Source organism: Pan troglodytes, chromosome 6 (genome assembly GCF_028858775.2).
Source record: "Pan troglodytes isolate AG18354 chromosome 6, NHGRI_mPanTro3-v2.0_pri, whole genome shotgun sequence".
NCBI classification, from domain to species: Eukaryota; Metazoa; Chordata; class Mammalia; order Primates; family Hominidae; genus Pan; species Pan troglodytes.
The window spans coordinates 81268431-81294100 of NC_072404.2; the positions used below are offsets into that span (position 1 = coordinate 81268431).

The 25670-nt window shown below is 47.6% G+C and overlaps 2 protein-coding genes across 18 annotated transcripts in view; one reads left to right on the forward strand and one right to left on the reverse strand.

Moving 5' to 3' along the window:
* Window positions 1-25670, forward strand: part of LOC751032 (uncharacterized) — a 341389-nt gene that overhangs the window by 223667 nt on the left and 92052 nt on the right. For all 16 annotated transcript variants that reach the window (XR_010158493.1, XR_010158494.1, XR_010158496.1 and 13 more), the window contains exons 23-24: window positions 6682-6865; window positions 9922-10010. Coding sequence is in view for 10 of the 16 variants with exons in the window: in XM_063814431.1 (XP_063670501.1) it covers window positions 6682-6865; window positions 9922-10010 (273 nt within the window). In the remaining 6 variants the exon portion in view is untranslated. The remainder of the gene's footprint in view (window positions 1-6681; window positions 6866-9921; window positions 10011-25670) is intronic.
* On the reverse strand, window positions 14710-22833 carry LOC129135501 (speedy protein E12-like). Of its 2 annotated transcripts, XM_054655746.2 has the most exons (7): window positions 22103-22833; window positions 20913-21131; window positions 19829-19887; window positions 18519-18604; window positions 15876-16119; window positions 15649-15753; window positions 14710-14793 (listed from the first exon to the last, which is right to left on the reverse strand). In XM_054655746.2, exons 1-6 carry the CDS (start codon window positions 22230-22232, stop codon window positions 15694-15696), a joined length of 798 nt encoding a protein of 265 aa, XP_054511721.2. In that variant the 5' UTR covers window positions 22233-22833; the 3' UTR covers window positions 14710-14793; window positions 15649-15693. The 2 variants fall into 2 exon arrangements, with proteins under 2 accessions (XP_054511721.2, XP_063670542.1); XM_063814472.1 differs by having other exon boundaries at window positions 14776-15753.

Genomic DNA, 25670 nt, shown 5'->3' on the forward strand with positions numbered 1-25670 from the left:
ATCATTCAAGTGAAACAGAAGGGCTTTCCTGGCTGGACACAGCGGTCACTCCTGCAATCCCAACACTTTGGTTGGCTAAGGTGGGAGGATTTCTTGCGGCCAGGAGTTCGAGGCTGCAGTGAGCTGTGATCCACCACTGCATTCCAGGCTGGGCATCAGAGTGAGGCCTCTCTCTAAAAAAAAACCCTTCACTCCCCAAAAAAAGGGATTTTCAAATACCAGCCTTTCAGCATGAGGATCACATGGAGGAACATTAAGACACAGATGCTGGGACCCAGCCCTATTGATTGTAATTTAAAAACTGAGGTGAGGCCTGATTTAGCTCCGTCATTGGAATCCATTCAGATTTGAAATTCTCTGAGTTGGACAGTGCAAGAGAGATCCTAAAGAAAGCAAAGTCACTGTGGACTGAAATGAGCTGACAAGGTTTTCTGAGCGTGGTGAAATATGATCTGGGCCTCGCTTGGGAGGGCTGTGGCCAGGCCTTGAGTCCGTGGCTCAGTGGGGCCTTCTGAAACAGCCTCCAAGACGCGCCCCCCCCTTCATTTGCTAGTGGATGACCCCCTCCAGCAGCTTTGGTGCTGATGGGAATAAGTCGACCTGCAGCGGAAGTTCAGCCCAAGTCTCAGCCCAGCAGCTTCTCCACACCTGTCCGGGGTCTGGTCATGCTGCCGTCTCTGCGGTTCTCTGCGGAGTCGTGGTTTCTGTACCTTGAAGAGAACTTCCCCTCTGGGACCCAGAAACCCAGTGAATCCTCAGGAAAAAAGGGAATGAAATTACTGAAGACAACTCTGTGGCGGGGAGATGGAAAAGAGGCTCTCTCTTTTTTTTTTTCCTAATATTTTGAGACAGAGTTTCACTTTTGTCACCCAGGCTGCAGTGCAGTGGCTCCATCTCGGCTCACTGCAACCTCTGCCTCCCAGGTTCAAGCGATTCTCCTGCCTCAGCCTCCCGAGTAGCTGAGATTACAGGCACCCACCACCACTCCCGCCTAATTTTTGTATTTTTTTAGTAGGGACAGGGTTTCGTCATGTTTGCCAGGCTGGTCTTGAACACCTGACTTCAAATGATCCGCCCGCCTCTGCCTCTCAAAGTGCTAGGAATACAGGTATAAGACACTGCACCCGGCCTGTTTTTGTTTTTTAGAGACAAGGTCTCTGTTGCCTTGGCTGGGGTGCAGTGGTACAATCAGCTCTCTGTTGCCTCCTGGGCTCAAGCAATCCTCTTCTCTCAGCCTCCCAAGTAGCTGAGACTACAGGTGCATGCCTGTAGTAGATATAGCATCTTGCTCTGTTGCCCAGACTGGTCTTGAACTCTTGGTCACAAGCGATCCTCTTGCCTTGGCCTCTCAAAGTGCTGGAATTACACGCGTGAGCCATTGAGCCCAACCAGATAAGATGATCTTTAAGGGCCCTTCCCATGGTACCATATCCAAGTCAGCGAGACTGTGGCTATAGCAAGTTTAACATAACCAGATACGCTAGTATTCTGGGCTGCATGGTGTGCCCCCCACCCCTAATTCGTGTATTGAAGCCATGACCCTCCAGACCTTAGAGGTGACCTTATTGGAACCAGAGTCTTTACAGAGGTGATCAAGTTAAAATGAGGTCACTAGAGGCCAGGCACGGTGGCTCACACCTGTAATCCCAGCACTTTGGGAGGCCGAGGCAGGCAGATAATGAGCCCAAGAGACCGAGACCATGATGTCCAACATAGTGAAACCCTGTCTCTACTAAAAATACAAAAATTAGCCAGGCGTGGTGGTGTGGGCCTGTAGTCCCAGCTACTCAGGAGGCTGAGGCAAGAGAATCACTTGAACCCGGAAGGCAGAGATTGCAGTCAGCCAAGATCATGCCACTACACTCCAGCCTGGGTGACAGAGTGAGACTCTATCTCAAAAAAATAAAAATTAAAAAACTAAAAACCTACAGCACGGCCTTTTACATAATGCAATGGTTTGGTAAGCAGATGCACCCCAGGGAGGTAGTGGCAGATTCAGTCAACCTTCCCAGCAGCGTGGAGACGCAGTCAGGCATAGCAGGTGTTGATGTGGTTTGAACCCACAGCTTGGCTCAAATCCACACTCCCCTACTTAGTACCGAGTGAAGCCACTTACCCTCTAAGTGCCTTACTTTTCTTTTCTTTTTTCTATTTTCGAGATAGAGTCTCGCTCTGTCACCCAGGCTGGAGTGCAGTGGCATGATCTTGGCTCACTGCAAACTTCGCCTTCCAGGTTCAAGCAATTCTCCTGCCTCAGCCTCCCAAGTAGCTGGGATTACAGGTGCCCACCACCATGCCGGGCTAATTTTTGTATTTTTGATAGAGATGGGGTTTCACCATAGTGCCCAGGCTGGTGTCGAACTCCTGACCTCAAGTGATCTGTCTGCCTCGGCCTCCCAAAGTACTAGGATTAGAGGCATGAGCCACCACACCTGGCCACTTTTCTTATCTATATTTGTTATGTGGATGACTTGTGTTAACGCAAATAAGATGCTGCTCGTCATCTTTAAAGAAAATAGGTGGCAACCTGTTATAGCAAGTCCTGTTTTTATTTGTACTTATGAGGCTTTAATTAAACGCTAAGAATTAAAATGCACATAATATTAGACTTTACCTCACAAACTGGCTTCAATTATTCGATGAGACTTATATGTATTACTTAAATGAGGTTAAATTTAACCTTTAAAAAATGATTTATTGTGGCTGGGCACAGTGGCTCACACCTGTAATCCCAGCACTTTGGGAGGCCAAGGCAGACGGATCACTTGAGGCCAGGAGTTGAAGACCAGCCTGACCAACACGGCAAAACCCCATCTCCGCTAAAAATACAAAAATTAGCCAGGCATGGTGGTGCACACCTGTAATCCTAGCTACTCAGGAGCCTGAGACACAAGAATCGCTTGAACCCGGGAGGCAGAGGTTGCAAGGAGGTGAGATCACACCACTGCACTCCAGCCTGGGCAGTAGAGTGAGGCTCTGCCTTAAAACAAAGAAAAATGATTTTGGGGGATGATGGGGTGTCACTATGTTGACCAGGCTTGTCTCAAACTCCTTGCCTCAAGCAATCCACCCACCTCAGCCTCCCAAGTAGCTGGAATTACAGGCACATGCCACCACGCCTGGCTAGTGTGTGTGTGTGTGTGTGTGTGTGTGTGTGTGTGTGTGTAGAAACAAGGTCTTACTGTGTTGTTTAAGCTGCTCTCAAACTCCTGGGCTCAAGTGATCCTCCCACCTCGGCCTCCCAAAGCATTGGAATTACAGGTGTGAGCCACCTCACTGAGCCCTCCACCTTTCAGCTGAACGCAGAAAAGTACAATCTTTTAACCCAAAGCGTTCCTCACACTTAGGGTCAGGAAGAGCCCTTCATGCCCTGGAGGCAACTACTAACCCTCTGCTAAACACTCTGACTCTGGGTGTGAGAAACACACCTACTGTGCCCCACATATTTTTCCAAATACAACTTAATTTAGCCTTCACGACAACCCTGGAGTGAAGGATCATTAACTTTATTTCATAGATGTGAAAACTGAGACTCAGAGGCAGGAAATGACCTCCTTCTGGAGGCTGCAAATTCTTTGATGCTCCTTTGATCAACAGGTGGGAGCTGGCCAGAGGTGGTGGCTCACACCTATAATCCCAGCACTTTGGGAGGCCAAGGTGGGAGGATTGACTGAGGCCAGGAGTTTGAAACTAGCCTGGGCAACATAGCAAGACCTCATCTCTACAAAAAATACACAAATTAGCAGGGTGTGGTGGTGCACACCTGTAGTCGCAGCCACTCGGGAGGCTGAAGTGGTAGCATTGCTTGAGCCCAGGAGGTTGAGGCTGGAGTGAGCCATGATCAAGCCACTGCTCTCCAGCCGAGGAGATGGAGATAGACCCTGTCTCAAACAACAACAAAAAAATAGGTGAGGGTCAGCCAGGCATGGTGGCTCACGCCTGTAATCCTAGAACTTTGGGAGGCCAAGGTGGGAGGATTGCTTGAGACCAGGACTTCAAGACCAGCCTGGGCAGCCTAGCAAGATCCCATATATCCAGGCCTCAAATAATCCGCCCACCTTGACCTTTCACTTAGCATAACATCCCCAAGTTCAATCATAGTGTTACAAGTGACAGGATCTCCTTATTTTTAAGGCTGAATTAAATACTCCATTGTATGTATATATCACATTTTCTTTATCCATTCATGTGCGGATGGACATTTTTTTCTTGCTCCTTTAAAATAAGTTCACTATCTATTAGCCTGGGCAACGTGGCAAGACCCCATGTCCACAAACAATAAAAACGATTAGCTGGGTGTGGTGGTCTGTGCCCCGTAGTCCCAGCTACTCAGGAGGCTGAGGCAGGGGAGCACTTGAACCTGGAAGGTGGAGGCAGCAGTGAGCCATGATCACACCACTGCACTCCAGCCTGGGTGGCAGTGGTGTCTTCAAGAAAGAAATAATAAAATAAAATAATTTCATCATTTATCTCACCTAAATATGTACTCTTGAATACTATTGTTTTGCCTGGTCTTTTTTTTTTTTTGAGACGGAGTCTTGCTCTGTTGCCCAGGCCGGAGTGCAGTGGTGCGTTCTCGGCTCACTGCAAGCTCCATCTCCTGGGTTCACGCCATTCTCCTGCCTCAGCCTCCCGAGTAGCTGGGACTACAGGTGCCCGCCACCACGTCCGGCTAATTTTTTGTATTTTTAGTAGAGACAAGGTTTCACCGTGTTAGCCAGGATGGTCTCAATCTCCTGACCTCGTGATCCGCCTGCCTCAGCCTTCCAAAGTGCTGGGATTACAGGCATGAACCACCGCGCCCGGCCCCCGTTCTCCTTACTGGGTATGTTAAAATTATTTCTTTCAAAGGAAAAGGCTGGTCAAAGTGCAACGGTCTTTACAACTAATTGATCACAACCAGTTACAGATTTTTTTGTTCCTTCTCCACTCCAACTGCTTCACTTGACTAGCATAAGGAAAAAAAAAAAAGAGGAAAGATAGAAAATGCTAAACTATTTAATCTGGGCTAGTAAATAGCCAGAAAGAACTTTATAAAAATGAAATATACAAAATGACACTAGTATGTTTAACTAAAGGTCTAGTTATGACACTTAAATTTGCACATGTTGTAGATAATATCAATATAAAAACTGATAGCATGGGTCCATTTTTAATAAATATATAAATATTTTAAACTTTCTAGATCTAAAGCTTAAGGACTATGGAGTGGATCTCATTGAAGTTTCAGGCAATGGATGTGGGGTAGAAGAAGAAAAGTTCGAAGGCTTAAGTAAGTTAACTTTTTCTAATCCTATTATAAAATAATTGGGCCACATGTCTTAGAATTTTGAGTAACACTGTCTTGGGAAACACAAAAACAGTTTTTTTAAAGCCAGTTACTAGATATCATGTATGTTTATTGTTATAGCACTTGAAATATCTTAGTCCTTACTTTATACTCTCTTTCAGCTCTGAAACATCACACATCTAAGATTCAAGAGTTTGCCGACCTAACTCGGGTTGAAACTTTTGGCTTTCGGGGGGAAGCTCTGAGCTCACTTTGTGCACTGAGGTGATAAAATATTTTTATCCATTCACTTGACCCCTTAGAAAAACCTCTCTGAAAATTAATTGGAATCATTATTATTTACAATTTTCTGTCTCAATATCTCAGCTTCTAGCTTCTGAATTCTGTTTTGTCTCACTGCCAATCTAAGTCCTAGTACTTCTGAAATGTGAGCAATAAATGAATGAAATGAAGCAAATAGTATTGTTAAAAAAATTGGTTACCCTTATTAGAACAGTAACTTCTCAATTTGAACATAACATATAGGTAATAAATGATAGTTACCATTGGTTTTCATTATCAATTTTTAGGGAAACATTTCACCAAAGCACTACTTAATTATAGCACAGATGCTAAATTTTTATAAATAACTACATGCACACACACACACGCACACACACATATATATATATACATACATATATATATATATTTTTTTTTAGAGTCACACACTGTCACCCAGGCTGGAGTGCAGTGGCACAGTCTCAGCTCACTGCAATCTCTGCCTCCCAGGTTCAAGTGATTCTTGTGCCTCAGCCTCCTGAAGAGCTTGGACTACAGCGTGCACCACCACTCTTGGCTAATTTTTGTATTTTTAATAGAGGTGGGGTTTTGCCATGTTGCCCAGGCTGGTCTGGAACTCCAGGCCTCAAGTGATCTGCCCTCCTTGGCCTCCCAAAGTGCTGGAATTACAGGCACGAGCCACCGCACCCTGCCCTACATATACATTTTAATTATAATATCTTTTGGATTCTTTAAAAAAAATTTTAAAAATTTTAAAAAATTCTTTAAAAAAATTCTTTTAAAAATTTTTGTTTGAAGAGTAATAACAAAACAAATCTCTGAGAATCAATAAATCTTGAGATCATTTATGGTTTTGCAATTCAACCTGAAAAACGAAGTCAAAGTTTTTATCAAAACAAAGCATGTTTAGTGCTCTCTGTCTCACTGTCTTTTAGATGCCAAACCTTAGATTTTATGATGACTCCTCAACTGTTAGATCTCAGTTATCTCAGAGGGATCATCAGCTTTTTAAGAAAGTTTTGAGAGAAAAGCAAGTGAAGAAAAGAGTAGTCAGTGCCCAACATCACGGATCTCTCACTGAACACACCATGCCTGGTATTCTCTCACAGCGATGTCACCATTTCTACCTGCCACGTATCGGCGAAGGTTGGGACTCGACTGGTGTTTGATCACGATGGGAAAATCATCCAGAAAACCCCCTACCCCCACCCCAGAGGGACCACAGTCAGCGTGAAGCAGTTATTTTCTACGCTACCTGTGCGCCATAAGGAATTTCAAAGGAATATTAAGAAGGTACAGTAAATTAATCTCGGTTTTCAAGAGTATTGGTTAATGCACATGAGCAAAAGATTTTACTAAAGATGTTTATTCTTCAGTTGATTCTCTTCCCCTAATTTATTGTGAAATGCTTTATTTGCATTTCTCATTAAAGACTTAACTTCAGGGTGATTTACTTTTTTCTTTTTATCACATAGTGTTTATTAGGACTGGGAAACATAGTGAGACTCTGTCTCTATGAAAAATTAAAAAAAAAATTGACTGGGCATGGTGGCATGCACCTGTAGTTCCAGCTACTTGGGAGGCTGAAGTGGGAGGATCACTTGAGCCCAGGAACCTGAGACTGCAGTGAGCTATGATTGCGTCACTACACTTCAGACTGTGAGACAGAGTAAGACCCTGTCTGGAAAAATATATATACATAGATATACATTTTCTTTATTTTTTATTTTTATCTTTTTTTGAGATGGAGTCTCACTTTGGCGCCCTGGTTGCAGTGCAGTGGCGCGATCTCAGTTCACTGCAACCTCCACCTGCCAAGTTCAAGCGATTCTCCTGCTTCAGCCTTCTGAGTAGCTACCATTACAGGCACGCGCCACCACGCCCAGCTAATTTTTGTATTTTCAGTGGAGACGGGGTTCCACCATGTTGTCCAGGCTGGCCAGGCTGGTCTCGAATTCCTGCCCTCAGGTGATCCGCCCACCTCGGCCTCTCAAAGTGCTGGGATTACAGGCGTGAGCCACCATGCCTGACCTTATGTACTTATATTTTTATGAGAATATTTCTCTTGGTTTTCTGATAAATGAGTTACTGGAACCCTTATGAATTTGAATGCAAATGAAACAGCTAAATGTTATATAATTGTTGTGTTTAAAAAGCAGATTATAAAACTGTCTGTATTATATGATCACAGTTTTATGAAAACAAAACAACAGGCCTAAATGTGTATAGTATAAAGACTGGAAGAGTCAGCACTTCCATGTTCTCAGCGGTTATCCTTGGATGTGAGATCTCATGCACTTTTTGCTCTCTTCTTTGTGCCTTTCCATTTTGCATGCATATTTCTTATAATCTAAAAAGTTACTTAAACATATGCAGCTAAAAACTTTTTTTACTTGTAAAGCATTCGGTGCTAATTTTAACTTTTTTTGTTTAGACGGAGTCTTCTCACTCTGTCGCCCAGGCTGGAGTGCAGTGGTTTGATCTTGGCTCACTGCAACCTCTGCCTCCTGGGTTCAAGTGATTCTCCTACCTCAGCCTCCCAAGTAGCTGGGATTATAGGTGTGTGTCACCACACCCAGCTAATTTTTGTATTTTTAGTAGAGATGGGGTTTCACCATGTTGGCCAGGCTGGTCTTGCACCCCTGATCTCAAGTGATCTGCCCACCTCAGCCTCCCAAAGTGCTGGGATTTCAGGCGTGAGCCACCACGCCCGGCTTTTTTTTTAAAGCTTTTTTGTAAGTCAGCCAGCAAGAACACAGGAGGAAGTACTCAAATCTCCCTTACACAGCTGGGGGCTATGTCAGGTTTTATAAGCGTAGGGTAATGAGGTGTGATTTGATTGGATCTTGCAATAAAGTAATGCTGGGAGGTGTGATCTGACTGGATCCTGCCATGGGGTGACACCAAAACTCAATGTGATTGGATCCTGGCTCCTGCCTTGGGGTGTCTGGTTCTTAAATCGGTCCGAGCTCTTCAGGCTGAGCTCTTAGGTTCCACTCCACGGTGGCACGCTTGGTTAACCTGGGCATGCACAGGGTACATGACCTTCAACCTGCGGGTCGATGGCAATTGAAAAACAACTGACAACTTCATTACATAAAAGTTGAACTGATTCGGGTGCGGTGACTCACGCCTGTAATCCCAGCACTTTGGGAGGCCAAGGCAGGTGGATCACCTGAGGTCGAGGAGTTCAAGACCAGCCTGGCCAAAATGGTGAAACCCCGTCTCTACTAAAAATATAAATATTAGCCAGGCGTGGTGGCGCACCCTTGTAATCGCAGCTACCCCAGAGGCTGAGGCAGCAGAATGCTTGAACCTAGGACGTGGAGGTTGCAGTGAGCTGAGATCGTGCCATTGCACTCCAGCCTGGGTGACAAGAGTGAAACTCCATCAAAAAAAAAAAAAAAGTTGAACTAGATTTGGTCTGATGCAGTTACAGATTAACAAACCACGTCCGACCCTCCTGCCAACACCTTCCACTCCTCATTCTTGAGGGATTAGGGATGGAGGTCATGCTTCTGTATCGACTTCATGCTGACCAGGGGCACTTAGTCCCCTAAAGTGAGAGGAATGAAACTCTTGGGCTTCTGAGTTCAGATGAGTTCTGGGGTCACCCGGAGTAGCTTGAAAGGCTGGTATTGTTGTAATACAAGCTGAAGGTGGAAGTGTTGGATCCTGGAGGACAAACAGCTCACCATCCATTTAAATAAATAGGACCAAAAAGTAACAGAACAGTGGCCACGAGGGGCCCCAACAGAGGAAGAAACCAGGTGAGGTGTGGTATAGTGGACTCGACTGCCTTCTAAATCTCAGTGGTTGTCCGGGTGCGGTGGCTCACGCCTGTAATTCCAGCAAAAGAAGAGCCGAGGCAGGGTGATCACGAGGTCAGGAGTTCAAGACCAGCCGGGCAAACATGGTGAAACCCCGTCTCTACTGAAAATACAAAAATTAGCCAGGTGTGGTGGCGTGTGCTGTAGTCCCAGCTACTAGGGAGGCTGAGGCAGGAGAATTGCTTGAACCTGGGAGGCGGAGGTTGCAGTGAGCCGAGATTGTGCCACTGCACTCCAGCCTAGGTAACAGAGCGGGACTCCATCTCAGTCAATCAATCAATCTCAGTGGTTGAACTACCCTTGATATGGTTCAGCTCTGTATCCCCAACCAAATCTCATGTCAAATTGCAATTCCCAGTGTTGAGGGAGGGACCTGGTGGGAGGTGATTGGCTCATGGCGGCTGCCGTCCCCCTTGCTGTTCTCGTGATAGTGAGTGAGCGCTCATGGGATCTGGTTGTTTAGAAGCGTGCAGCCCTCCCACTTCACTCTCTCTGTCTCTCCTGCTCCACCATGGCCAGAAACGTGCCTGCTTCCCCTTCGCCTTCTGCCGTGATTGTCAGTTTCTTGAGGCCTCCCCAGCCATGCTTCCTGTACAGCCTGCAGAACTGTGAGTCAATTAAACCTCTTTTCTTCATAAATTCCCCAGTTTCCAGTAGTTCTTTATAGCAGTGTGAAAACAGACTAATGGACCCTTCTGGTTGAAGGAATGTAGCCATTCTGCTTGTTTAACTATTTCCTTTCTGTTCATCTCTATTTCCCGGGAGGTGTTTATCCAAGTGCAATAGGAGATATTGGTGACTGCAGAGTCCCCTCAGTGTTCTGCTAGTAAATAGTTGAAGGTTGATCAGTGATCTCCAGCATTTTCAGTCTGGCATGGAAAAGCCCCCATGTAACTGGTAAAGGTATCAGTAAGCACCAGGAGGTATCTAAATCCACCAGGAGCCATAGGCATCATGTTGATGTCCATTTACCAGTCTTCCCTGGCAAGATTCTCTGAATTGTACTGCCTTGGCCAAAAGAGGTATGGGAGGGGCTGGGCACAGTGGCTCACGCCTGTAATCCCAGCATTTTGGGAGACCAATTCGGGTAGATCATTAGAGGTCAGGGGTTCAAGACCATCCTGGCCAACATGGTGACATTCCATCTCTACTGAAAATACAAAAAGTTAGCTGGGTTTGGTGTTGGGTGCCTGTAATCCCAGCTACTCGGGAGGCTGAGGCAGGATAATCACTTGAACCTGGGAGGAGGAGGTGGCAGTGAGCTGAGATCTCGCCATTGCACTCCAGCCTGGGCAACAAGAGTGAAACTTCATCTCAAAAAATAAAAAAAGAAGTCTGGGTGTGGTGGCTCGTGCCTGTAATCCCAAGACTTTGGGAGGCCAGGATGGGTGGATCATGAGGTCAGGAGTTCAAGACCAGCCTGGCCTAGATGGTGAAACCCTGTCTCGAGTAAAAATACAAATATTAGCTGGGCATGGTGGCACACACCTGTAATCTCAGCTACTCAGAAGTCTGAGACAGAAGAATTGCCAAAACCCGGGAGGGAGAGGTTGCAGTGAGCCGAGATCGCGCCACTGCACTCTAGCCTGGGTGACAGAGCAAGACTCCGTCTCAAAAGAAAGAAAGAGAAAGGAAATTCCCCAGGGAAGTACCTCAGCTTATTTCATGAAGAGGTACTGAAGGAAGCAGAGGCACGTGGAGGACTTCCCCACCTCGTGCAGCTATTTGGGCCATGGCGTCTGAAATGTATTATTTCAGAGTCACCCCTTTGATGACCTTGGCAATGGACTGCAGTCATCTGTTTAGGCCTTTCCATGGCCCGTGTCAGTGCCGGTATTTCTGTCTGTTGCACATTTGATTTCCTTGCTGTTGGCATTTAGAAGGCCCCCTGTTTCCCAGATCACACCACGGGCATGGACTGCAGAGATTGCGTCTTGTGAGTCTGTAGAAACAGTCAAGGCCTTGTCCTCTCTTAGGTCCAGAGCTCAGGTTAATGCAGATTTTCCCAGCTGTCTGTGCTGAAGTCCCTGTGGGGAGGCTCCCGGCTGGTTTCCTGTAGGTAGACAGCTACACATCCTGCCCTTCATTGGCTTCTTTTCATGAAGCTCCTGCTGTCTACAAAACATGTCTCCCTTTTCTTCTTGAACCACATCTCTGTTATTGAAACTCTAGAAGTCAGCCAGGCACAGTGGCTATGCCTGTAATCCCAGCGCTTTGGGAGGCCAAGGTGGGCGGATCACCTGAGGTCAGGAGTTCAAGACCAGCCTGGCCAACATGGCGAAACCCTGTCTCTAATACAAATACTAAAATTAGCCAAGCATGGTGGCCACTGCACTCCAGCCTGGGTGACAGAGCAAGACTCTGTCTCAAATAAAGAAAGAGAAAGTATCACGCTTTTCAGAGTTCTGTGGGTTGTTATAGTGAATTATCAAACCTGAGGACGTGGTGGGAACCTCCAAATTTGCAGCCAGTTGGTGAGAAGTACATGCGGTCTGTGGACACCCAAGCTTGCAGCTGCATCTGAAGCGAGGGCAGCCTAGCGGGGGCTGGTGGCCTTAACCTGTGGCATTTGATGTAACATCAGGGAGTTGACATCAGAATTACGTCACACAGGCCAGGTGCAGTGGCTCATGCTTATAATCCCAGCAATTAGAAAGGCAAGATAAGAAGATCGCTTGAGCTTGAGTCTGAGCCCTCAGTGAGCTATGACCGCACCACTGTACCCCAGTCTGGGTGACAGCACAAGACCCCGACTCCAAAAATAAAAAAGAAAAATCACAAAGAATTGCATGGCAGAGTGCCTGTCTTTCACAGCTTGAACTGTTGCAGGAACTTTCTTTTTTTCTTTCTTTTTTTTTTTGTGATGGAGTCTCGCCCTTTCACCCAGGCTGGAGTGCAGTGGCACCATCTCGGCTCACTGCAGGCTCCGCCTCCTGGGTTCACACCATTCTCCTGCCTCAGCCTCCGGAGTAGCTGGGACTACAGGCCCCTGCCACCGCGCCCAGCTAATTTTTTGTATTTTTAGCAGAGATGGGGTTTCACCGTATTAGCCAGGGTGGTCTTGATCTCCTGACCTCATGATCCGCCCACCTCAGCCTCCCAAAGTGCTGGGATTACAGTCCTGAACCACCGCGCCTGGACTTTTTTTTTTTTTTTTTTGAGAGGGGTTGGGGAGACCTATTCTCTGCTAGTGATTCTCCTGCCTGGTCTCGAACTCCTGCTGGGATCACAGGCGTGAGCCACCACGCCCAGCCACCTTTAGAGTTTTCTTACCACCTGGTTTTCCTCTCTCAATATCTTTCTCTCATTTCCTGCTTTAAAACTCTAGCTTGGGGTCTGGGCACAGTAGCTCATGCCTATAATCCCAGCAGTTTGGGAGACTGAGGCGGGTGGATCACTTGAGGTCAGGAGTTTGAGACCAGCCTGGCCAACATGGTGAAACCTTGTCTCTACTATTTTTACAAAAGTTAGTCAGACGTACAGGCGGGTGCCTGTAGTCCCAGCTACTTGGGAGGCTGAGGCAGGAGAATTTGCTTGAACGCGGAGGTGAAAGTTGCAGGGAGCCGAGGTTGTGCCACTGCACTCCAGCCTGGGAGACAGAGTGAGACTGTCTCCAAAACAAACAAACAAACAAACAAAAAAACCCTGTAGCTTGGGATCAGCCTTCTCTTCTGTTGTTTTTCTTTAAAAAATAAAAATTAAAAATAGGCTTCAAGTGATCCTCCCGCCATGACCTCCAAAACTGCTGGGATTGTAGGTGTGAGCACTGCACCCAGCCTTATGTTTTTTTTCTACATAAAAAACAGCACAGGATTATCTTCCAAAGCTAATAAATATGTTCAAATAACCACAACCCCATTAAGGAAAAATGTCACTTGACAGCAAATAATCAATCCAGACCACAATATGATCACACTCACTGTGAAGGTGAGAAAAGTTCATCTTTATTATGTTTCCCCAAGAGATGCACTGCACTGTTCTCTTGAAAACACACAGCTCGTGTCCTCCTTTAGAACACACATCCTCTTTAAAGTAACATACAAACATGCCAAAACAAGATAAAAAATTCCATCTGAATTCTCACATTTCAAACATACACTAAATATCAAATAAAAATTTATTTTTACAAGAATTTAGGGGAACTACCACATAGCTATTAATGTAATATATATGTTAACTAAGTATCATAGATAAAAACCATGCTCCCTTCAGCAGCACGTGTAATAATAGATACCAAGATTGAAAGGTAAAAGATTTAGGATGAAAAGAATCCTCTCTTAAAAAGGAAAACAAAATTATATGTATGTGTATACAACAGTTATAACACCCATCACACAGCGTTATAGAAACAGCATCTATTCAAAAATACCAGTATTTCCAAAATATTTAAAATAATATTTAAAGTAATAATAATATTTAAATAAATAAATATAGTTAATAAATATTTCAATAAATAAAATAATATTTAAATAATTCTATACCCATGGTTTTCAAAATAAACCAATAAAATAGATAGTATATATTAGACATGTTAGTATATATATCTGAGACATGTTAAAAATCACAACGGAATTCTCACAATTCAGTCACAAACCTAAACAGCAAATAAAAATTTCTATCACCAGAATTATGTTTTTTTCTGGTGGGGAACTACCAATAGCTATAAATAGAAGAGATTATTATGGAAGTATCATAGATAAAAAGAGTGCTCGCTTCAGGAGCACATATAATAATACAGAAAAAAATTAAAGATAATAAAAGATTTAGGATAAAAAGAATTCTCACTTAAAAACGAAAAGAAAATTATCTTTATGTATATATAACAACTATAACTCTCATCAAAGAACTCTACAGGAACAGCATGTTTTCAAAAGTACAACAATTTCCAAACTATTTGAAATAAACCTATCAATAATTCAATGGCCAACATTTTCCAAACAAACCAATAAAATGCATAGTGTGCATGAAGCTATCTGTTACAGTCTGTGGCACTCATATTTCACAAAGAATTCTGTGCCAATCTGAGCCCCTGCACTGTGCCTTCAAATGCTCCTGGACTGTGGCAAGCAAGTCCGTAAGAAACAGGACCTCCAGGTTCCGTCCCAGGGAGGTTGGCATTCAGCAATATAAAAAGGGAGGTGGTGCCGCAGGAAACGGTGGAACTGGAAACACTCCTGGTTTCTTACTTTTCTCCAAGGACTCCTAGAAGTACCCCACCCCACCCCTGCTCCTTGGAGGACAACGTGATCACTGTATTCAGCTCTGTCAAGAATGGTCCAGGTTCTTCTAGATGATCTGCACAAATGGTTCCTCTCCTCCTTCCTGATGTCTGCCATTAGCACTGGAATAAAGTTCCTGCTGAAAATCCACATCTCCCCTGGGTCCGGTGTTCTGGAAGTGAGAGAGACAATGTCACACCTCAAGGAGGCAGCTCTCTAGACAGGAAGGTTATTCACGTCCCATGTCAAGTCTAGCTAGAGTTCAGAGCAATTGAGAAGTGCAATTTTATCTCCTGCCTTTCATTCTATACCCTGCTTCTGAACCATCGTGTTGAACCGTGAAACTCACGCTTTGGTGACCCTGACTCCAAAACTTAATACACCCAAGGTCAGCCCCAGTGCTCTGCTTCATAGCAAGGACTTTGGGTGGGTCTTCCCAGGGAGTAGGGCACCCTCAGAGAATGTGGCTTTGGACTTCATCACAGCTGGGGCCTTTTGTGTCACTTCAGATCTAAACTTGTAACCGTGCTAGATCTGTTTCTAATGTGACAGCATCACAAACCACGAGTCCAGATGCCTAATCCATAATCCTACCTCCTCATGACAAAGTCTCATGCTCTGTGCTCAACATGGTTAGCTGCACAAGATGTAAACCAAAGCTTCACTGAACCCTCGACCCAAATCGGTAACTCAAGTGCGTCAATCATAATGAACCTCCCCGAACTCAGTATTTATGATTATTTTTGAGGCAGGGTCTCACTCTGTCGCCCCGGCTGGAGCGCAGTGGCAGGATCAGGGCTCCCTGCAGCCCCGACCTCCCAGGCTCCAGCGATCCTCCTGCCTCAGCCTCCTGAGTAGTTGGGAGTAGAGATGCCTCCCACATCGCCTGGCTAATTTTTGTATTTTTGTGGAGAGGGGATATCTCGCCACGTTGCCCAGGCTTGAAGCCAGATCAAGCAATTGGGTTCCTTGGATTTCCGAAATAGACCCCAATATTCTGCCTTTACCCCGGAGGATGCAGATGTACCTTCTCTCAGGCCGATGACCTCAGGCCTCCACGGTCCCTGGAGCTCTAGGAAAGGTGGGCGCGATCTCGCGCCCACACCCAGTGCTCTGGGTCATAAGCCTGGATCTGGAAAAACAAACGCGCTTTGAGAAGACGGGGACTCCCCAGGATACCCCTCTCTCCCCTCGTCCAGCCTCCAGCCCACCCGATTCCTCCCCACATCCTCCACCTCCCCAGGCCCCACCCACCTCCTCCAACTCCTCCGGGGAAACCCAAGCCCTGCAGCGCATGGAACAGAAGAACTGGAACCGACGCTTCTGGAACAAGGCTATCTGAGAGCAGTTCTTCCTGGCCCTCGGGTTCATGTAACGGCATAACTGGAACCAAAGCTTAGGGAGCAAGGGTATGCGAGAGCGGGTCTTCCCGTACAGGAAGTAGAAGATCTTTTGTTTGGGGGCCTCGTCGTCCTCCTCCATGTCATTGGCCAGATAGCTGAGGACAGAAATCAGGTTGCTGCTCAGAGGCACCACCAGGAGAGACCTCCGGCTGAGGTCAGCTTCCCAGAGAGGAAGGTAAGGGACGGTCCCTAGCTCAGGACTGGCACCCACCCTGCAGAGAGCCACACCTTCCTCAGGAGGGCTCTGCTGGACAGAGACCTGATCAAGGGCGTCTCCCACTCCTTCAGGATGGAGACAAAAACCCAACTGGTGACCAAGAGTGGTGGCTTAGGCCTGGAATCCCAGCACACTGGGAGGCCGAAGCAGGAGGATCACTTGAGGCCAGGAGTTTGAGACAGGCCTGGGCACCATAGCAAGACCCTCGTCTCTATTAAAAATATAAAAAATACGCCAGACGCGGTGGCTCATGCCTGTAATCCCAGCGCTTTGGAAGGCTGAAGCAGGTGGATTGCTTGAGACCAGGAGTTTGAGACCAGCCTGGTCAACACAGAGGAACCCCATCTATACTAAAAATACAAAAATCAGCCTGGTGCGGTGGCACACCCATTAGTCCTAGCTACTCAAGAGGCTGAAGCATAAGAATTGTGTGAACCCAGGAGGCGGAGGTTGCAGTGAGCCAAGATTGGGCCCCTCCATTCCAGCCTGAGAGACACAGCAACACTCTTGTCTTGATAAATAAATAAATAAATAAATAAATAAATAACTGTCCAGGTGTGGTGGTACAGCCCTGTAGTCGGAGCTAATCAAGAGGCTGAGGTGGGAGGATCGCTTGAGCCCAGGATATGGAGGCTGCGGTGAGCTATGATCTCACCACTGCACTCCAGCTTAGGGGACAGGGCAAGTCTGTCTCAAAAAAAAAAAAGCAATTGAATACACTGATATTTTGCCAGGACCCTGCCTTCTACAGGCATCTAGTCAAATGGGACTGGGAGTAATCAGGGGAGATGACCTAATCCCAATGTCACATTATAATAGGATGTAACTGGTGAGCTACGGGCATGCAGAAGTTGGAAGATGAGGGAAGGCATCACAGAGGCTGTAGGGTGAACCGACTTCAAGGAATGGGTCCTTCCCTTCAGAACCACATGTGTGCGGGACACCCAGACAGAAAACACAAATGCAAAGTCAAGTGGAGGGCATTTGGAAGGAGCAGTGAAGCCAAGCCAGGAAACACCAAGATGGCGAGCCAGTGTGGTTGTAGAGATTGTAGAGAGGGTGGAATTGGCACTGTGGACCCTGGCCTCGATAGAGAAAGACATCAGCTAAGGAAGTTGTTCAGGTGGGCGGTGAGGTTGTCGTGCTTTGGAAAGATGTTCAGGCTGCACTAGGAAGCCCCTTGGCTTGGGGAGAGACTCCAGGAGACCCCAGCAGGGAGCATTTGACAGTGGATTCGAGTGATGCAAGGGGGACCTAGACTGTGACCTCTGTCACGGGAACCCGGAGGAGGTTGATGGCTTTTGCGGTTGATGTGGGAAGGAGAGAGAGAGAAGAACCGGAAACGTCTGCTTGCTGGGGGAAGTGTCATGTCCGCTGCTCCGCTCCTTTTCTTCTCCCCTTAGGAGCGGTTCATGGTTCCTTTTGTTTTTTGTTCTTTTTTTTTTTTTTTTTTTTTTTGAGACGGAGTCTCATTCTGTCGCCCAGGCTGGAGTGCAGTGGTGCGATCTCGGCTCACTGCAAGCTCCGCCTCCCAGGTTCACGCCATTCTCCTCCCTCAGCCTCCCGAGTAGCTGGGACTACAGGCGCCCGCCACCACACCCGGCTAATTTTTGTATTTTTTTTTTTTTAAGTGGAGACAGGGTTTCACCATGTTAGCCAGGATGGTCTCGCTCTCCTGACCTTGTGATCCGCCCACCTCGGCCTCCCAAACTGTTGAGATTACAGGCGTGAGCCACCGCAACTGGCCTGTTTTACTCTTTTATTTGTACACTGGCATTGGAGTTTGTTTTGTTTGCCTGTTTTTTTTTTTTTTTTTTTTTTTTTTTTGAGAAAAAGTCTCACTCTGTTGCCCAGGCTGGAGTGCAGTGGCTCAACCTTAGCTTACTGCAACCTCCACCTCCTGGGTTCAAGGGGTTCTCTTGCCTCAGCCTCCCAAGTAGCTTGGATAACAGGTGCACACCAACATGCCCGACTGATTTTTCTATTTTTAGTAGAGACGGGATTTTGCCATGTTGGCCAGGCTGGTCTCAAACTCCTGACCTCAGGTGATCCGCTTGCCTCGGCCTCCCAAAGTGCTGGGATTACAGGCCTGAGCCACCACGCCCAGCCTGAGTTTCTTTTTAGAGACAACAGTCTAAGATACTATAATCCTGTCTTTTTTGTACACAGAATAAAGAGGACAAATAGGTGAAAGAATAAAAGAAAGGCTGCAATCCCACTTCCCCCGCTGTCCCAGGGCATTGGATATTGATGGATAGGAGGCAGCAAACCACTCACAGAGCCAGGAAGAAATGAATGCGTTGGTATTGCCAGGAGGGGAGGCCGGCCCGGCTGAAATACGCTATGACCATAGCCAGGAGATACTGATGGAGAGAAAGGAACACAGAGAGGGAGAGGTCACATCTTGGGAGAGGAAGATTGTGGAGATAGTGGAATGGGGGTCTGGGGAGGGGTTGCCCATCAGAGAAGGGACCTCAGCATTGGGGTGACTGTGCTCATGTGGAAATTGCGGGGTGGAGGGGTATTCGAAGGTCGGATGCAAATCCGAGAAGCCGGAGGAAGGGTTTTCGGTGATGCTCCCAGGATGGTGGGCTCCGATGGGATCTTGGGAGGGGGTGTGTCTAGGTCGGCTGGTGTCAGGAGGGTCTTTTGTGTGCCAGGCAGAGAACTGTCCCAAGGAGCTGAGAGTAGAGGGCCCCGGAGCTTCAGGACTGCAGCCAGACTGTGGCCCAGGGCTCAGATCCCAAAGGACCCATAGGAGAGGCAGGGGCCACTCATTCACTCTGCAAGAGACCAGCAGAGTCCTGAGGGAGATGCTGACAAATCATAAAAAGACAAAGAATAGCCGGGAGTGGCAGCTCAAGCCTGTGATCCCAGTACTTTTTGAGAGGTGGAGACAGGAGGATCACATGAGCCCAACAGTTGGAGAACAACCTGGGCAACACAGCGAGTCCCTGTTTCTACGAAGATTTCAAAAATTCGTTGAGCATGGTGGCATGTGCCTAGTCCCAGCTCCCCAGGAGGCTAAGGAAAGAGGATTGCTTGAGCCCAGGAGTTAGAGTGAGCTATGATCATGCCACTGTACTCCATCCTGGGGAGCAGAGCTGGACTCTGTCTCAGAAAAACAAATGTGTGGGTGCCAAGACTCAAGACCATGGGAGCTGGTCGGACACAGTGCTGATGTCCGTAATCTCAGCACTTTGGGAGGCCAAGGCGGGTGGATCACCTGAGGTCAGGTGTTCGGGACCAATCTGGCCAACAGGGCAAAACCCCGTCTCTACTAAAAACACAAAAATTAGCCAGGCGTGGTGGTTCACGTTTGTAATCCCAGCTGCTTGGAGGCTGAGGCACGAGAATCGCTTGAACCCAGGAGGCATCAGCTGCAGTGAGTCAAGACCGAGACACTGCCCTCCAGCCTGGGCAACAGAGCAAGACTGTGTCTCACAAAACAAAAACAAAAACAAAAACAAAAACTGTAGGAGCATCTGGTGGGAGGGGGTGGAGGGAGAACTGTGGGTTTGGAAGCTGCGCCCTCCCCCTGGCCGTGCGTTAGAACAGGAACACAGTTACATAGAGAACAACCTTACCTTGTCCGACACCCTCAGATCTTTGTCCCAGGCCAGGAATCTTTTAATGACAGGATCCTCTGTGATTAGAGAGCAGATATCAGCGTGAGAAGCAGGACAGGGTTTCCGTGGGAGCAGCAGGGCAGTGAGGAGAAGTGTGCCTCCCGGGGGAAAGTCTCAGGATTGTGGCCGCGGGTGAGGTGGATGGGAGAGGGGAGAATGACTTTCACTGGGCAAGGGAGAGAGGCTCCTGCTCTGAGACTCCCCTGAGAAGAGGCCGAAGGAGGCCCTGGGTGTGAGAATCTACAGGATGTAGAGCTGGGAATCAGCCAGGACCCCCTCCAGCAGACACGGAGGGACCACTGCAGAGTCATAAAGGAATTCCCATCATTTCCTCATGAGGCAGTCACACATCAGGGTGTGACCATGGCCTTGGTATCCCTCACTATGGATGGAAACACTTAGGTTTAGAAAAGTCAGTAAGAAACATTAAGTTTCAGAGGGCACAGCTGAAACCACTTTTTTGATTTTGTTTTTCTTTATTTGATTTTTATTTTTATTTATTTATTAATTTATTTTGAGACAGAGTCTTGCTCTGTGGGCCAGGCTGGAATGCACTGGCCTGATCTTGGCTCACTGCAACCTCTGCCTCCTGGGTTTAAGCAATTCTCCTGTCTCAGCCTCCCGAGTAGCTGGAACTACAGGGATGAGCTACTGTGCCCAGCCTTGGTTTTTCTTTTGACGCAGACTTTTGCTCTGTCACCCAGGCTGGAGTGCAGTGGTGCAGTCATAGCTCACTGCAGCCTCAAAGTCCTGAGTTCAAGCAATCCTCTTGCCTCAGCCTCCCAACGTGCTGGGATCTCAGGCGGGAGCCACAGCGCCTGGCCCAAAACCAAGCTTTCTTATCCCAAGCACCGACCTTTATCAAGTCTACCTAATCCTCTGTTGTCTCCTAAGTGTCCCTCATGAGTGATCACTTCAGAGTCCTCCCGCATGGAGAGCTCACCCACTGGGGCATATTTTTCCCATTGGAAAAGTGTGGTTATTGGAAGTTTCCTCTTTAGAAAGAACAGGATTGGAGGTGCTCTCTGGGGTGTCCTCCTACCAAGCAGCCTGTTGAAGGCCTCGTAGTACTCAGGGAGCACGAGCGACACTCGCCGTCGCTTCGCCTTCATCTTGAGGCCACACAGCGTCTCCGCCACCCAGGTCTCCTCAGGCTCAGGGGCGAGCTCCTGCTCTGGCTCATCGTCAGATTCATCCAAACACTCCCTCTTCCTTTTCCAGCCAAGGGACCTACGTGGGGGGCTGGGATCTACCCCAGGGGCTGAGTAAAGAAACCAGGCCACCGTGTAATGCTTCTGCAACTGATCACGTTAGACCCCGACCCCAAACCCCAAACCACTCTCCATCCTCCCCAGCCTCGCAGACTGCTGGCTTCTCCAAGCCACCTTTCTGACTTTCTCCTCTGCTCAACCCCATGTGCCACTCCTTCCCCTCCCCATTCTTCCCTCTCTCTGTCCTCAGAACACTGCCTCATATCCTTCCCTGGTCCCTGGCTCTCTGAATCCCTCTTTTTTTTTTGTTTCGAGACAGAATCTTGCTTTGTCACCCAGGCTGGAGTGTAGTGGTGCAATCTCAGCTCACTGCAACATCCATCTCCCGGATTCCAGTTATTCTCCTGCCTCAGCCTCTCAGGTAGCTGGGATTACAGGTGCCTGCCATAATGCCCAGCTCAATTTTGTACTTTTACTAGAGACAGGGTTTCACCATGTTGACCAGGCTGGTCTCAAACTCCTGGCCTCAAGTGATCCGCCTGCCTTGGCTTCCCAAAGTGCTGGGATTACAAGTGTGAGCCACTGCACCCAGCCTGAATTTCTCCATTCTTCCCACACACCCTCCCCAGGTTCTCCTTCCTGACCTCTGATCCTTCTTTTTTTCTTCCTCTTTCTTTTTTTTGAGACAGCATCTCACTCTGTCACCCAGACTGGAGTGCAGTAGCACGATCTCGGCTCACTGCAACCTCTTCCTCCCAGGCTCAAGTGATTCTCCTGTCTCAGCCTCCCAAGTAGCTGGGATTATAGGCACACACCACTACCGCCTGGCTAATTTTTGTACTTTTAGTAGAGATGGGGTTTCACCATGTTGGCCAGGCTGGTCTTGAACTCCTGACCTCAGGTGATCTGCCCGCCTCAGCCTCCCAAAGTGTTGGGGTTACAGGGGTGAGCCACCACGCCTGGCCCCCTTCCTTCGTCTTAGTCAATCCTATGCCACCTCTTCTTCCTCCAGTCCCCTCACCTGATGGTCCCGACACTTCATCATCCACCACCTCCTGGAGGGGGTACCCTGAGGTGCTCCGCTGGGGGCTCTGCTCTTCCTGGGGCTGCGGTTGATGGCTCATCATGATCTTTCCCAAAATCTGTCCCATCTCACCGAACCTAGTCTCTGTTCTGTCCTTGGTCTTCTTCTGGACACTGCTGGGATCCAGAAGAGTGTGTTATCAATTCTCGAGGCTGGGAGAAGTCAGGAGTGGAGAACAGCTCTGAGAAGTTACTGTTGTCCAACTGAACTGCCAGGTGCCGACAGAGTCCGGTCCCTCCAATCAGGAAGGTCGGAATCTCTGATGTCATCGTTCATGCCAACCTGGCAACTAGTTTGAACAAAAACACATGTAACTGCCAGGCTGATCTCTTGTCCTGGAGATCCTGGGTGAATGGTATCTCCTGCCACTGTCCCAACCTCAGACCACTGTCCAAAAGCATCTTCAGGGTCTCCGCATCCCTCTGTTCCCTGTCCCAGCAGAGGCTGTGTCCTCTCCGCTCAAAGCTTGAAGCGTATTGGGGTCTCCTCTTCTCTGTACATGCCCGTTTCAGAGTCCGGTCTGGTGGGAGAGGGATCAGGATGGGAAAGAAAAGTAGGGTAAGCAGAAACGATGAAACCTTACAAGAGTGAGATTATCATGTACAAGAGATCCCAGGAACATTGACTTGATGAAAAAGTCACATCAGAGCACTCAATTTGGCAGAGCTTTTCTGCCGAATGTCTACTGACATTCACTGTCTGAGATTCTGTACTGGGGGTACACGCGTCCTCTGCCCTAAGGCATCTTTGAGTCCAAGAGATATTTTGAGGACTGGAAATCATAGGAAACTGCCCATGAGTTCACACATATTTCCAATGGTGTCCCCAATTTCAGGGAGTCCACGGATCACCTAAAGCCAGCCCCTCCAGTTTGGCTAAGAAACTCTATATATCAAGTTTTGTATCATATGTATTGCTCTTAACTCAGAAAATTCCACCATTTTTGGCAGTGGTTTATTTATTTATACCATTGAAGGAAATGGTTTATTTATGAATCTATATTATGGATATTCTATAAGATACTGGGTGTACAAAAAGACTAAGTCAAAAAATCTCAGCTGTGCACAGTGGCTCATGCTTGTAATCCCATCTCTTTGGGTGGCCAAGGGAGGAAGACTGCCTGAGGCCAGCAGTTCAAGACCAGTATAGGCAATATAGCAAGAGCCCATCTCTAAAACAAAACAAAACAAAACAAAATTAGCCAGGTGTCATGGTTGGCACCTGTGTTCCAACAACTTGAGAGACTGAGGTGGCAGGAGGATTGCTTGAGCCTAGGAGTTAGGGGCTGCGGTGAGCTGTGATCATGACACCGCACTCCAGTCTGGGCAACACTGCAAGACCTTGTGTCAAAAAAATTCTTTTAATTAAATATAAAAGAGTTTCATGACATTCAGAGACCATCCAAAGAACCTGTGGGTTCCGGCCAGGCACAGTGGCTCACACCTGTAATCCCAGCGCTTTGGGAGGCCATAGCAGGTGGATCGCTTGAGGTCAGGAGTTTAAGAGCAGCCTGGCCAACATGGTGAAACCCCATCTCTTCTAAAAATACAAAAAATGAGTCAGGCATGGTGGTGGGTGCCTGTAATCCCAGCCACTCAGGAGGCGGGGGCAGCAGAATGGCTTAAACTTGGGAGGCGGAGGTTGCAGTGACCCAAGGTTGCACCATTGCACTCCAGCCTGGGCAACAAGAGCAAAACTACATGTCAAAAAAAAAAAAAAAAAAAAAAGAGAACCTGTGGATGAGTTCCCACATGGCTTCCTAACGGGCTGCGGCTCTCCTAGGAGTCTCTCGCTCATGGGAAAGGCACAAACTGAATGCGGAAGGAAATCCCATTGCTGTGGAAGTCCCATTGTTAGGAAGCTCTGCTTTTCTGGAGTTCAAATTTGCATTCATGACGCTTGAAACCGTCAGAGCTGGGTGTGTCCTCCTACAACAAATCACTTTACTCTCTCTCTCTCCTAGTTAACAGGCTTTCAAATATTAGAACATCCATGTTCTGACCTCATTAAAATTGCTCTTTTGTGGAATGAAAAGCTCTGATTTAACCCGTCTTTAAGCCTGGTATGCATATTCCTCTCTGTTCCGGCCACCTTGTCTAGACACACTACACTGAGGCAGTGCCCATCTTAGATGATGTTGATACATTGTCAAAAAATGGGCAAACCAGGTGCGGTGGCTCACACTTGTAATCCCAGCACTTTTGGAAGCCGATGCCGACAGATAACCAGAGGTGAGGAGGTTGAGATCAGCCTGGCCAACATGGTGAAACCTGTCTGTTTTTCTGTAAAAATACAGAAACAATGAGCTGGGCGTGGGAGTGCACTTCTGTAATCCCAGCTACTTGTGGGGCTGAGGCAGGAGAATCACTTGAACCGGGAAGGTGGAGGTTCCAGTGAGCCGAGATCACGACACTACACTCCAGCCTGGGCGACAGAGTGAGACTCCGACTCAAAAAAAAAAAAAAGTGCCAGACAGCCCAGGTTTGGTCTGATATGTTCAGAAAAAAGCAAAACAGTCACCTCTCACCTTTTCTTTTCCTGCAATGATGCCGTTTAATACAACAATGGCTGTAGGTATGCTGCAGAAATATCATTCAAGTGAAACAGAAGGGCTTTCCTGGCTGGACACAGCGGTCACTCCTGCAATCCCAACACTTTGGTTGGCTAAGGTGGGAGGATTTCTTGCGGCCAGGAGTTCGAGGCTGCAGTGAGCTGTGATCCACCACTGCATTCCAGGCTGGGCATCAGAGTGAGGCCTCTCTCTAAAAAAACCCTTCACTCCCCAAAAAAAGGGATTTTCAAATACCAGCCTTTCAGCATGAGGATCACTTGGAGGAACATTAAGACACAGATGCTGGGACCCAGCCCTATTGATTGTAATTAAAAAACTGAGGTGAGGCCTGATTTAGCTCCGTCATTGGAATCCATTCAGATTTGAAATTCTCTGAGTTGGACAGTGCAAGAGAGATCCTAAAGAAAGCAAAGTCACTGTGGACTGAAATGAGCTGACAAGGTTTTCTGAGCGTGGTGAAATATGATCTGGGCCTCGCTTGGGAGGGCTGTGGCCAGGCCTTGAGTCCGTGGCTCAGTGGGGCCTTCTGAAACAGCCTCCAAGCCGCGCCCCCCCCTTCATTTGCTAGTGGATGACCCCCTCCAGCAGCTTTGGTGCTGATGGGAATAAGTCGACCTGCAGCGGAAGTTCAGCCCAAGTCTCAGCCCAGCAGCTTCTCCACACCTGTCCGGGGTCTGGTCATGCTGCCGTCTCTGCGGTTCTCTGCGGAGTCGTGGTTTCTGTACCTTGAAGAGAACTTCCCCTCTGGGACCCAGAAACCCAGTGAATCCTCAGGAAAAAAGGGAATGAAATTACTGAAGACAACTCTGTGGCGGGGAGATGGAAAAGAGGCTCTCTCTTTTTTTTTTTCCTAATATTTTGAGACAGAGTTTCACTTTTGTCACCCAGGCTGCAGTGCAGTGGCTCCATCTCGGCTCACTGCAACCTCTGCCT

What these genes read in the sequence shown, in the direction of transcription:
- LOC129135501 (XM_054655746.2), bottom strand. Translation starts at nt 22,232, where the DNA reads ATGGGACAGATTTTGGGAAAGATCATGATGAGCCATCAACCGCAGCCC. An exon ending in TGAAGTGTCGGGACCATCAG is followed by an intron (nt 21,132 to 22,102) that starts GTGAGGGGACTG and finishes TTCTTTACTCAG; the next exon opens with CCCCTGGGGTAGATCCCAGC. An exon ending in GGCCTTCAACAGGCTGCTTG is followed by an intron (nt 19,888 to 20,912) that starts GTAGGAGGACAC and finishes CTCTAATCACAG; the next exon opens with AGGATCCTGTCATTAAAAGA.